Source organism: Phocoena sinus, chromosome 4, assembly GCF_008692025.1.
Source record: "Phocoena sinus isolate mPhoSin1 chromosome 4, mPhoSin1.pri, whole genome shotgun sequence".
Lineage (NCBI taxonomy): Eukaryota > Metazoa > Chordata > Mammalia > Artiodactyla > Phocoenidae > Phocoena > Phocoena sinus.
The window spans coordinates 137767808-137782043 of record NC_045766.1 but is presented as its reverse complement, the minus strand read 5'-3'; the positions used below and the strand labels follow the sequence as shown (position 1 = coordinate 137782043).

The window sequence follows — 14236 nt, the reverse complement described above, 5'->3', positions numbered from 1 at the left end:
AATGATTACACAAAAATTCACCAATTTTGAAAAGTTTTTTTTTTTAAATGCACACTGATATGACAGCTGTCATATACAATCAAAACTGTTTCGAATGGAGTTAAAGACAACTAAGTGCTACTAGAGCCATCTTACATAAAAAACCAAATGAGGGACTTCCCTGGTGGTGCAGTGGTTAAGAAGCCACCTGCCAATGCAGGGGACCTGGGTTCGAGCCCTGGTCCAGGAAGATCCCACATGCCGCAAAACTAAGTCAATGTGCCACAACTACTGAGCCTGTGCTCTAGAGCCCGTGAGCCACAACTACTGAGCTCATGAGCCTCAACTACTGAAGCCTGCAAGCCTAAAGCCCATGCTCCCCAGCAACAGAAGCCACTGCAATGAGAAGCCCGAGCACCACAACGAAGAGGAGCCCCCGCTGGCCGCAACTAGAGAAAGCCCACACGCAGCAACAAAGACCCAAAGCAGCCAAAAAATAAATAAATTTAAAAAAAAACGAACCTTTTGGCCAACCCAATATACATACATGGGGTGGGGTGCTTTTTTTTTTATTTAACCAAGGATTAACCTACACTGACACATCATAATCACCCAAAGTCCATAGTTTACCTATGAACCCTATGGTTCACTCTTTGTGTTGTACATTCCATAGGTTCGGACAAATGTATAATGACTGTATCTATCATTTATACTATCATACAGAGGATTTTCACAGCCCTAAAAATCCTCTGTGCTGTGCCTATTCATCTCTTCCCCCTTAACGTACATTTTTCATTACTTACCAAACACTACAGAGTTTTATATAGAAAGTTATATGATAAATCATTCAAAGAATAAAAAGTTTGCTCTTTAATGGTTCTATAGTAGATGTAATAAAACAGCAGGTGCTTAAACCTTTTAAAATGATTTAAACCTTCTTAAAATATTTAACTTAAAAGTTAACACTTTGGGAAGACTTGCTTCTTCCTTTTAAATCTATGGGAAACAAACAATTTTGTATTCAGTATTAACCATTAGTTAAATCTCTGGTTCACACACTTACCAAGTTAAAACCTAAATTAGTGACGATTTGGTTTCTTAGCAATCATCTATTAAATTATATGTTCATAACTAAAATTATTAAAAAAAAACTTTAGAGATGTACACAATTAGACTTAATTCATGTGAAAAATGTTATGTTCAAAGAGTTTGCTTTCCAGTAGAAAAGCCTTTGCCTTTACCTGGTGTGCAGCTCTGGAGGATTTAGAAAACTGTTTCTCCAAGATGTTTTTCAAATCTACTGGTAAACTCCCTTGTGAACCAGAACTAAAAGAGAAAAGCACTGTTTTGAATTATTTTAAAATAAAACAATCCTGCTTATCATATAAATAAAAAAATATTTACTGAAGGTCATTTTAAACTTAGTAAATAGAGAGTCACAAGTTCCTATATAGAAATATTACCAAGATGCCAATTCTCTCCAAATTAATTTCTAAATCCAATAAAAATCCCTATAAATTTACTGGGGAAAGGGGACCAGATGAACTGATTATTCAGATGTTATAAAAGAACAGCTTTAAAAAAAAAAAACGAAAGAAATTGGTGGATTTACACTGATTACCTAAAGTTATTACAAATCTAAAGTCATCAGTAACAACAAAGTCATGAAACAAGAAATGTGCCCCAAAACACTGCAAAGATGATCCATCTCATATGAAAATCTGTTAACAAGATATAACCTTTTCAGAAAGTCTGACCCCCAATGCTGGTGAGGCTAAGGAAGATTCAGGTACTCCAGGTGGTGTTTTCTGACACCACATACCTGTCATTTTTCCACACCGATTCTCCAACATCAACTGAGTGTCCAACAATTCAATTCTGACACCAACTCTGGAGTTAAGAACTCAGGCCCCACAGGTTAAGGGCTCAGTCCCACAAGACTGCCCTCACTTCAGCCACAATGGGGTACCCAGGCTACCCATACTTCTGCCCTGCCGACTACAAATTCAGGGGTTCCCGTGACTACCCCTTGGGTTCAACTATTCCCTAGAACAACTCACAGAACTCAGGAAAGCGCTTTACTTACCATTACCAGTTTACTGTAAAGGATGTAAGTCAGGAGCAGCTCAGTGGAAAAGATGCATGGGAAGGTGTAGGGGAAGGGGGTGCCTCAGAGCTTTCACACAGTCTCAGAGGGCACCATCTCCCCAGCATCTCGATGTATCCACCAACCAGAAGCTCCCTGAGCCCCTATGTTTAGAGGTTCTTACTGACGTTTCATTACACAGGCATCAATGATTTAATTACTGGACACTGGTGACTAAACTCCATTTCTTGCTCCCTTCTTCTCCCCAAAGATCGGGGGTGGGGCTGAAAAGTTCCAACCAACCACACACTTTATCTTTCTGGTGACCAGCCTCAATCCTGAAGGTAGGGACCCAACCTTGGGTCACTTTATTAGTATAAACTCAAGTAGAGAGGAAGGGGCTCATTATAAATAACGAAAGACTCTCTCATCATTCAGGAAATTCCAAGGGTCCTAGGAGCCCTGTGCCAGGAACTGGGGACACAGACCGAATATATAAATATCTTTATTATACCACACCCTCTCATAGCTTAGTAGGAGTGTGAACACTGCTCATTTTTTGAGAGGAGAATTTGGCAGTATCTATCAAAGTTAAAATTACACATCCCCTTTGACAGCAGTTCCACTCTAGAAATTTCTCCTTCACACACATCTATACTAGGAAATATCCTGCAGCCATGAAAATGAAGGATGTAGATCTCCATGGTCTGATATGGAAAGGTAGTCAAGGCATTTTGAAAGAGGTAAAAGCAAGCTGTAGGCCACAATAGTTCCAACAACAATGAAAACTATAGTGTTAACAATAATGATAGTTCAGGGCTTCCCTGGTGCCGCAGTGGTTGAGAGCCCGCCTGCGGATGCAGGGGACACGGGTTCGTGCCCCGGTCTGGGAAGATTCCACATGCCACAGAGCGGCTGGGCCCGTGAGCCATGGTCGCTGAGCCTGCGCGTCCGGAGCCTGTGCTCCGCAACGGGAGAGGCCACAACAGTGAGAGGCCCGCGTACCGCAAAAAAAAAAAAAATAATAATAATAATAATAATGATAGTTCAAGTGTATTGAGCATTTACCATGTTCTATTGCTCTAAGTATTTTATGTGGTTGTCCCATTTAATTGCTAAATAACCTCATGAAGTAGACATAATCAAGAAGAGCATCCAGTTTGAAAACAGAAACAAAATATCAGGAAAATAAATTTATCTTTAACAGGTTAAAGTTATAACTGTGCATTCAAAGAATTAGCATGTATTGGGTTTTGGCTTCCTTTTATGATGAGGGAAGGGGGGCAAGTAGGAAGACTCAAGACTTTTCTAACAAATAACAGAACAACAAAAGGCACTATGGCCTTGCTTTGTATTTAACTTTTGAGGCACCATCAAAAAACAGTCATTTTTTAAAAATAGGGCTTTACTAATTTATCTTCGTGCTTTGATATTCAAATCATTCTCCTTTAAGCACCTATCAAGGAATCAGCCTTAAGAAATGAAGAGAAAACTGAAAACTAGTGGAACTGTGGCAAAAATGGCTTTGCAGTTTCTCCAGCACCACTTTCATTGATTTCATAAATTTCTGTATCTGTTATAAGATTTACATTTCACTTTGCAATCAATTTATATCTTTGTAGCTAATGGGGGTTAACTCTAAAGATTGGTGGCGAGAGTTCCTACTACTAATTTGGGGGGGATGTTTGGTAGAACGAATTTTGCAAGTGGTCGGTTCATTAGTAAATCCTTGCCTATGAATATACAGATAGCCACGCCAGTGTATGCAGAGTTAAGTTCCCAGATGGCCAAGAAATTGCTAACGGCAAGTTTCCAAAGCAAGGCACTAGAGAAGGGAGTCAGAGAGAGGGGAAATAAAGCAAACAGGGAAGGAGACTAAGTTTTCACTTTATACTTATCTGAATCTTTTTTCCTCTTATGAGCCTGTATTTTGGAATTTTAAGAAATTAATACTGATATATCTCGTATTATATGACTTTCATAAATCAGTATTAACATCCAGGATTAATACTCCTTTAGTCAAAAATGACCCTCTCCTAATAAAGACATGCCGTGCTATTTGAAAGGGATTTTTTACTACTTATCATAGTACACATGCGTAAAGGCAGCTACTACTAGAAAGAGATTTAATTTTCTTTTTTCTTTTTTCTTGGGAGGAGGGCATTACAGAAACAAAACAAACAAAAAACCCTTACATTAAAAAACATACCTGAACTTCTCCAATTCATTGTTTCGGGATTTTTGTTTTCCTTTATATTTTGGAGGCTGACCTGTGAATACAAAAGTATTTGTTCCTGAAATCTGTACATAAAAATCTACAAGCTTGAAAGTAAAACATTTTTTTAAAATGGAATAAGAAAGCAAAGGAGGCAACACTGTATGTGAGTCTAACTATAAACAGGTAAGCCAAAAAAAAGAAGCTACTGATGATGTTTCGCTATGTATGCTATAAAATTATTATAAAGGTAAATTATAATGATGATTATCATTTAGTCCTATAGTAGATATAGAAGAGATACAGGTGTAGTTCCTGTTCTCAGGCAGTTTACAATCAGGTGGGAAGAAAAGACAGTCACGTCACCAATTAAATAACAATCCCCATTAAGAAGAAAAGAAGATGCATTGTTACTGAAATATTAATTCCATAGTAACTGCTCTTGTAACTCCTAGAAGGGAAAAATCACTTAAGCTGGAGTGGCTGGGAAACACCTTAGTGGAGATGCAGCATTTGTATTTAGTTTTAAGGAACAAGTAGGATTTGCAAAGAATGGGCCAAATGAAGTTTTATTTTAAGAAACACTACGTAAACCTGTGTGACTGGGCGAGTTAAGTAAGGATAGGTTGAAAGGGGCTGCAAGCCAGGCAGGTTGGTATGAGTGTTTACAGGCCCAGGGCTTCTGACTCCCCAGCTCTGCGAGCTCAGCCTTTATCCCACTGAAAGGAGGAGAGAGCCACTGTACACTTTGGGGCAGGGGAGTCACACGTGCAAAGTTGTGTAGAAGAGAGCACAGCAACAGGGACTGGGTGTCTCTGATGGAAGCTTTGGGAGAGATAGCAGAGGCAAGTCAGAGCCTATGTATTAGGGAGGGGATGAGACCCTGAGCTCTGATGGCCTCAGAAAACAAAAGAGGCTTCTAGAAAGAAAGAAGAGTTCTAATTTGATTTCTACTGTGTCACCTAGGGCAAAATTATTTAATCTAACCCTGGGACCTCAATTTCTTTGACTGAATATAGATGCGGAAGTATGGATGGTATTTAAATTATTTAAATGTGCTATCTGATAATAATGGTCTAAGAAATACAAATAAATTAAAAGCTGTTTCCAAAAGAACAGTTTTATTCTCAAAGATTTTTCACATGCTATAAAGTCACATCAGGTAAGACAAACACCTGCGTTTCCCCCTCTTTGTAACTGTGCTGAAGTGCTAACCAGTAGTTAAGTGGTTGGATATGCAGCACTGGAGCCTAAGAGAAGATAGAGCTGCAGGAAGTAAAAGAAAGAAATGGCTGCCAGAAGTAAAAACACTGAAAAAAATAAACAAATGAACCAAAAAACAGGTGGAAGGAAAAGAGAGCAACCGGATCACTAACTAGAAGGCCAACAATCTCACCACAATAACTCTGAAAGGAGCACATGAAAGCTTGAGATAAGTAACCTGTGTGTAACAACAACTTTGAGTTGCTGAATTCTCTCAAACTCTGTTTTAAAAGGCAGAGAAGAATAACCCACTTAGAACGATTTCTCGCAAAAGCTGGGAGTATAAACGGAGACTGAGAAATAAATGAGGCATGAGTGTCCACTTCTCTGGAACCCTTCATTTCCCAAAGATGCCAAGTAGACAAGATCTGGCTGTGTGTCTGCGTATTTTCTAGATGCATAAATAAACATATGCACTAAGCACATACAATTTAAATAAACTAGTATTAGGCTAAAGCATCCATTCTCAACAGGGGTGACATACCCACAAGAAAGTCATAACTGGTTATTGGAAGATGAAAAAAACCCGTTTTTATATATAAAGCACACATGTACGTACAGTACATAAACAGATAAACAGTATTTGTGATATTAAAGTTTCATGAGGGGAGGGTAATTAGGGGAAAAAAAGTGTCTAGAAAGGCTCTGGGAGCAGGGGGTAGATGATGAAATAAAAGTTGAGAAACACTGGCCTAGTGGAAATTAGGTAGCAGACCACGAAGAGCGCCATTTTTCTTCTCGATTCCTTTATTTGGTTTTCCAAGATTAAATTTATTAAACAATATGAAAAGACTGAGCATTGATTTCAAATAAACATTCAATATTTTCTCGACACAGACGCATTGTAAAGTAAAAGGAGAATAACAGCAAATATAAGGCTTGTGAGAATTTGAGGGCATGGAAGTTGAGGCAACACTACGCTAATTCGGCAACAATTTACATATGGGAAAAAGACTCACTTGGTGGTGGCAGAAATTCAGGATGACAGTCACAATCATCTACCTTCAAAGCTTCGTCTGCCACCTACCAAGAAAATAAAATTAGTGACCCTTTCAGAAAAATTCAATAGCTAAACAATAAAACTGAGTAGCAAAGAATTTCTCCAAGTGCCTAAAATACTCAGCTTTACCAAATGAATAAACAAACTGATAACTACTGAACAATAAATACTGAATTAATATTATCACATCTTTCCTTATTCTCCTCTCCCTAACTGAATACAGCTTCTTTGAGACTTTCATTATTAACAACAGAAGGACTTTACAGCGGGTTGGGAAAGTTCCCTTCAACGTGTACTACATATCTAACCCGAAAACACCAATTCCCTTTTTTCCCCTCAAACCCTGGAAAGAAATATAAATGTGAACTTGGTGATACCTGCTGAGCTTTGAGTACACTACAGTTCAGGAAAACTCAGACACAGGTCATCTGGGACACTGATCACAGAGCCAGGCTATAGAGGTGCATATTGGTTTCCATTATCACAAAAATATTATTGTAAAAATATAAGACTACCTATACTTGAAACAATTCTAATTTTAGTTTTTAACTGAGCTTACCTTTGGATTCTGATTACCACCGTTTGCCATTTCGTGGTTAGGTTTTCTGGAATTTTTTTCAGTCTCCACAAAGTTAAGTGAAGTACTAAATGCAGGTGCTGATAAACTAGGTATGTAGGCCCTGAGTGGTAATAAAAGAAATAATCAGTTTTAAAAAATTATTTTTAAAAAAGTATCCTTCAAACAAAGAGGTTTCAGCAAGTATAGCCTTTTTACCTTGAAAGCAAGGTAATATTGTTTCAAAGAGAATCTCTACCTGTGAGATTGGGTTTCATACATAAATATTACTTTAAATTTGGTATTAAAAACTCCAAATAGATTAAGAACAGTTCAAGAAATGTATTCTGGTTTCTAATTTTAAAATAAGTTACGTCTCCCTGTTATAATTTAACAGCTTCAATATCTTAGGCATTTAAGCATGTGGGAAAAGCTTAATCTATTTTAACAGCCAAGTGAAAAACGTAGAATCCTGGTTGCTATTTGTTTCCTTATGAGCACACCCAAGTCTATCTGCTGCCTATTTCTAACACAAGTGTCTTAGCCCTTGAAAGGTATCAGGAGGCTGGAAGCAGATGTTTCCAGGACAGAGGTGAGGGGTAAAAGGCACAGACTGAGCCCCGCTCTCTGCTGCCAGGAACCTCGTGGCTAAACTGGTGCCATTCAAGCGCAGTAACATCCAATTAACATTTCACGCCTCTTCTCCCATAGGCTTAGGCTCTGGATCTCCGATATATACATATGCAAAGAGTTCAGCCAAACAGTAAGCAAAACCTATCAGGCAAATCACAGGTCGCCTGATCTTACAAACACTTTAAAAACCTCTTCTCATCCTTCCATCTCCAACTTTATTGTGGTTGCTATTATCTACTAAAGCATCAAACAGCAATTCTGAAACTCACAGAGCAAAACCATTCCAAGTAACAGCTACTGATCTGATATTAACTCACCTGCTTTCATAGAAGGCTTTAATTGGATTCCTAGTTGGTGTTCGACCTACCAAAATGAATCACACACACATAGTAATCAGTGGACTGGCAACACATACTTTAAAAGATTTTCACATCTAAGCTGACAGTAAGAATATCAAATTTAGGGAACTGAAAAATAAACCTAAACAATTTTACACTTCTAGATGTTTTTAGTTTTAGAATGATGTCAACAAAATGTGACACAAACCTTATTTGACATCTCATTATCATGTGATCATTGACTAGATGCAGCAATATATAAATCTCAATCAGAGACAGTACCTGTCTTCAAGGAGCTCACAATCTTATAATCATGTTCTGTTGGATGACAACATCTGTTAGTGAAATAGGACTGCTCAGCTCAGCTTCATAAGACACTAACTACCCAAAGAAGAAATAACAGGAAAGATCTATATGCTGAAAGCATAGAGTGAAAGCATTCAAGTACTGGGAAAGCAAAACGACTTAGGAGAGAAAACAAGGGTAAATGAAAATCTGGAATTCCTAGCCTGCACACTAATTTATGATGTACCTATGTATATACATACATTCAGCATGCTACAGAATTAGCCACAAACTTGGTGCAAAAACATCAAACAACTCTATTGAAGGGCCTTTTCTTTAGGAAATAAGTATAATAATGGAGAAAAAAATCTTAAACTTTGTTTCAAAAGGCTTTACTTCATTCAAAATTTCAAGAAAGTATATTTTTCTACAGAACAATAAATAATAATTTGTTGCTGTTCCAAATAAAAAGTACAAATCATTTATTATTACCTATTGGAATACAATACTAACAAAATTCTACAGGAATAGAAATGAAAAACTTAACTGAGTTAACCGAAATAACATAAAGGAAGTACAAATCATCTGAGAATTGATTTATGGTCCTCCATTAATCCAAGAAACCCACCTTCAAAAGTTTTAAAGGGAATTCAACTGTAACCAAAAGAATCTTAGGTGAAATACCTTGCAGGTCTTCTATTTGTTTTTGTAACTTTACATGCTGCTGAATTAGATCCTTGATTCCCTCAGGGTCATTTTTACAGAGTTTTTGAGCTTTTATGTTTGCTTGCAGGGCCCAGTCATATTCCCCCAGCATAGAAAGAGCAGCACAATAACGATAATGACCCTGTTCCAAAAAGATAAATTCAAATTTTTCTCAAAAATATGCTTAAGTTCAAGAAAATAGGTAAGGAAAAAATATTTTGCTTGAAAACTGATTAGTTACTTAAAATGTTACATTAGGATTCTATCAATAAAATAAATAAAAATGTTAATACCTCTCAGGAAATAAAGTCACCTAAATGAGTTAAATGAGAAGCTACGAATAGTATTCATAATAATTTTTAACAACTGACTAGAGATCAGTGTCTCTTCTTAAGAGATTTTTGTAGCCTCCCCAAAGAAAATAATTCAACCTTTACTGTACGTAAGAAAGAAATACATTATTCTTATGCCAAATTAAGTATAAAAATGATGCACTGTAAATAACTTAATTTTTTTCAAAATACTTTTAGGCAGTAATAGTCTCTAAGTCATTACACTCCCTACACTTCTGAAGTCAAGAGTTTTAGAGCTGGGAGGAACCATCAGCCTGTGCAGTAGTTTTCCAGCCCTGCTGAAGAGCATGGGCACAGATAAGGGGGACAGCTATTAATTCCATCTTTCTTAATCAGCTTTTAATTATTTTACCTCTAAGTATAGAGTTCTTGGCTTTAAGAAAAGATCAGAAAACCACTGATTTACTCTTAATTCCAATGATCAGGTTGCTTGTTTTATTGCTACAGAACCATAGTTCTGGCTGGTCCCATTTATGCATTTTGGGAAATCTTCTATATCAAGCATGAACATTTTAATCTAGAAAGCTAATGTTACCAAACCAGGGGCTAACTCAGCCAACCCCTCCTGTAGCTACTCCCAAACCAAACTCCCATTTTAGGCACAGTATCCATTTAAGAAGTGATTTACAAGTGAGATAGGCTAGAAACTGGCCTAATGCCACATTTATTTAGAGACAAACCAAAGAACTTGTATCTTAGGACTCCAGGTCCAGAGCTCTTTCCTCTTTACTACACATTTTACAAAGAACATTCTGATTCTACGAGAAAATATGAAATCAGAAATAAGTGATCCGTTTAAGAAAGATGTGACTTTCACTAAAAGAAGCCAGAAACAACCAAAGGACCTCCGTTTATGCAGGTTCAGAGCATATATAATCCTTCTGTGGTGCCCCAATCCAACCTGTTCCAGGGCATTTCTTAGCCAGGCTCCTCAGGCTCAGACCAAAGATCCCAATTCAGATTGCATTTGCTTAAACTCTGCCTTTCCTCCAAAGGCATAAGATAAAAAAGAGTTCTCACAGATACGCTACAGGACCAAAATTCTATCCACTAAGCATATATCAACTTCAAAGTTTAAATAACTGCATTAAAAAAAATCACAGCATAGCAAATTATGAGAGATTATAAACCTTACCTGCTAAATTTGTAAAAAACGCTTCATTTCTTTCTCTTTTTCACTCACCTTTCTCATCTTTCACTGGGTCCTTTTCCCTAAACTCTGAAAAACCCAGTGTAACTTCTATCAGTTGAGAAAGGAGTTTATTCAGCTCTCTCTGCTTAAGTTGTCTGAATGAAGCTTAAATTAAAGGTATCTCAGAAAGTTTCTTGAACCCAATTACATAGAAAGTTTTGCTCTTCTCTGACATTATCTCATTCTCTATCACATACACAGTTCATCTGACTAGCATCCCCTCCTCTTGTGTGCCATCATGTCCCTACTCCACACAGTAATGACCCCACTAGTGCCCCCGGCTCAACAATGGCTGACAGGGTAGAAGCATAGCTGTGACCCAGGAGACTGGTCAATCCAAATGCACCACTTCCCAGGTCACAGTAATTGATCCACAGGTGGGCACATGGCTCCACCAGGATCAGTCTGAGGCATTCCACAGTCATACTACATAAATACTAACAGAGGCTCTCTCTCCACTAGAATAAACAGTTACTAGTATATCAGTTATTAGGATATCACTTTTACAAAATGAAGCCAAGAGAGCCTATGCTCTAATTACCACTTGTGGTCAAGACAGAGTAACAGGGATTGGATATACCCTCTTGCTTAAAACAAACAAGGACAAAATACATGAAACGAAGGTTTGCAAGACACTGGACATCAGGCAACAAAAGAGAGTGATCCCTGAGAGATGAGAAACACAGAAAGCCCTGATTGCTCCAGCTTACTTAAGGAGAGATTCTAAGCCATAGCACAGGGAGAAGGAACCCAGGGAGAGACCACAGTCTCAGTGAAGACAGAGCCAGGAGTCCAGGAAAGCCAAGGCAGCTCAAGTTCACAGGGCAGAAGACCAGAGAGGAGAGAGCTGGACAGAGAACTCCAGAGATCTTCAGAGGGTCTCCCTTGAGTCTTCAGCTGAGTATCAATCAGTACATGCATGCGGGGCAATTACCAGAGCCAGGGAAAGAACCACTTGAAAGACTAAAAGGGAACAGTAGTCAGCACCGACACAGGGCAAGGAATAATTCCTGTTCCCACTGACCAATGCGGAAAACATCGTAATTCATGGAGTATTAAGTACTCAAAAGAGTTTTGCCTCAGTTGTGCAGAAAAAATTAGACCTAGACCAAATACCACTGTGATATCACCCAACAAAGCTTAAAACAACACTCCAAAGAATCTGTTTCCAAGTAACTTTAATGCATCCCAAAACGAAACTCAAAAGTATTTACAGAAATACAAAAATATTAGTACCAAACAAGGTAAAATTCACAATCTCTGGCAACCAATCAAAAACTACTAGGTATGCAAAGACGGAAAATGTGATCTATAATGAAGAGAAAAAAAAATCAATCAGTTGAAAACAATCCAGAAACGACACAGATGATAGAATTAGTAGACAAGGACATTAAAACAGTTATAAATATATTTCATATGTTCCAGAAGCTAAGGGGAAAATTGAACATATTAAGAAAAGACATGAAATATATAAGAAATACTCAATCTGCAATTCTAGAGGTAACTGCTATAGCACTTAGATGAAAAAAAATTAGATGGAAATAAAGGCAGATTAGACATAGCAGAAGAAAAAGACCAGTCAATGTGAGGACAGAGCAATAGAATCTAGGTAAAATGAAACAGACAGAGCAAAAAGAGAAAAAAGATTAAAAACGATGCTAACAGGGAAGCACCACTGAGAAACAGAAAGAAAAATGTGTACAGATCTGGATCTGACCATGCCTGAAGCTGACCCCCTAGACCTTTCAATCACATGAACCAATAAATTCCCTCTTCTACTTATGAGTTAGGTTTTGTCACTCCCAAACAAAAGAATTCTAATATACTCCGCAATATTAAAAAGTTCTTGAGGACATTTGTGAGGCTACTGGTTTGTATCCTGTATAACATCAAAAGATAACGCACTTGGAAATGTCAACAAATATCTGTTGGCTACACTGTAAAAATTCTCACTCTTTGGGATACAATGACTCACCCTCTCTTAAGCCTAAAAGTACGTGTAGGACTTATATAATATTGTCAATCAGTATACCTCAATAAAAATAAAAAATAAATCATTTAAAAAATTAAAGCATGTCTATGACAGCTGACATTGTACCAGTCTTCTCTACCTGGAAAGAAGGAAGAAAAAGTGGTCTACCCTCACACAGAAATCTACAGTCTCTTCCTATACAGCTTATATCCTAGAGGAATGACTCAATAGACTCAGATTCATGAAAGAACTCATAAAAGAATGGGGACTTCCCTGGTGGTCCAGTGGTTAAGACTCTGCACTCCCAATGCAGGGGGCCCAGGTTAGATCCCTGGTCAGGGAACTAGATCCCACAAGCCAGAACTAAAGATCCCCTGTGCCACAACTAAGACCCAACGCAGGCAAATTAATTAATTAATTAATTAATTTTAAAATGTCTATTTAAAAATTAAAAAATAAATAAAAGTAAAGAATGCATCTTGCACAGTCTACTCTTGTTTTTGAAGTTTAAAATATCCTTCAATGAGCATTCCTTTCTGGTAAAATAAAATGATAAATAAGCTCAATATATAGTTACCAAATTTTCTGAATACTTACTAAGAGTTGTTTTTCATCTACAGAAATACTTTTGCAACCATCAAAAAAATCTCAATTTAAAAAAATGAGTGGGGGCTTCCCTGGTGGCGCAGTGGTTGAGAGTCCGCCTGTCGATGCAGGGGACGTGGGTTCGTGCCCCGGTCCGGGAAGATCCCACATGCCTCGGAGTGGCTGGGCCCGTGAGCCGTGGCCGCTGGGCCTGCGCGTCCGGAGCCTGTGCTCCGCAACGGGAGAGGCCACAACAGTGAGAGGCCCGTGTACCACAAAAAAAAAAAAAAAAAATGAGTGAACCCGCATAAATACAGTCAACTGATCTTTGACAAAGGACAAAGGCCATACAATGGAGCAAAGACAGTCTTTTCAACAAATGATACTGGAACTGGACATCTACATGCAAAAAAACAAATCCAGGGACTTCCTTGGTGGTCCAGTGGTAAGGAATCCGCCTTCCAATGCAGCGGACACAGGTTTGATCCCTGGTTGAGGAACTAAGACCCCACATGCCGCAGGGCAACTAAGCCTGCATGCCGCAACTGCTGAGCTTGTGTGCCTCAACTAGAGAGAGAAAACCCACACGCCACAACTAGAGAGAAGCCCACACGCCGCAACGAAGAGCCCACATGCCACAACGAAGACCCAACGCAGCCAAAAATAAAAATTAACTAATTTAAAAAATGAATCCAGACCTAAAGCCCTCGACAAAAATTAACTCAAAATAGATCACAGACCTAAAACTCCTAGAGGACAGCACAGAGGAAAACCTAGATGATCTTGAGTATGGTGATGACTTTTTAAATACACCAAAGGCATGATCCATGAAAGAAATCATTGATAAGCTGTACTTAATTAAAATTAAAACTTATGCTCTGTGAAAGAAATGTCAAGAAAATGAGAAGGCAAGCCCCAGTCCAGGAGAAAATATTTGCAAAAAATACACCTGATAAAGGACTGTTATCCAAAATATACAAAGAACTCTTAAAACTCAACACTAAGAAAACAACCAATTAAAAAATGAACCAAAGACCTTAACAGACACCTCATCAAAGAAGATACACAGAACTT

The 14236-nt window shown here is 38.1% G+C and overlaps 1 protein-coding gene and 1 non-coding gene across 13 annotated transcripts in view; one reads left to right on the top strand and one right to left on the bottom strand.

The window, feature by feature from the left end:
* The window catches only part of TTC3 (tetratricopeptide repeat domain 3), a 140628-nt gene that overhangs the window by 88958 nt on the left and 37434 nt on the right, over window positions 1-14236 (bottom strand). For 11 of the 12 annotated variants that reach the window (XM_032629851.1, XM_032629854.1, XM_032629860.1 and 8 more), the window contains 6 exons: window positions 9040-9202; window positions 8050-8095; window positions 7103-7223; window positions 6503-6566; window positions 4275-4335; window positions 1221-1305 (listed from right to left, as the gene is read on the bottom strand). In XM_032629851.1, the coding sequence (XP_032485742.1) occupies window positions 1221-1305; window positions 4275-4335; window positions 6503-6566; window positions 7103-7223; window positions 8050-8095; window positions 9040-9202 (540 nt within the window). The remainder of the gene's footprint in view (window positions 1-1220; window positions 1306-4274; window positions 4336-6502; window positions 6567-7102; window positions 7224-8049; window positions 8096-9039; window positions 9203-14236) is intronic. The other variant, XM_032629862.1, reaches the window with a different exon arrangement.
* Window positions 12848-12920, top strand: TRNAG-CCC. Its single transcript has one exon. It is a non-coding gene; the product is annotated as a tRNA-Gly (tRNA).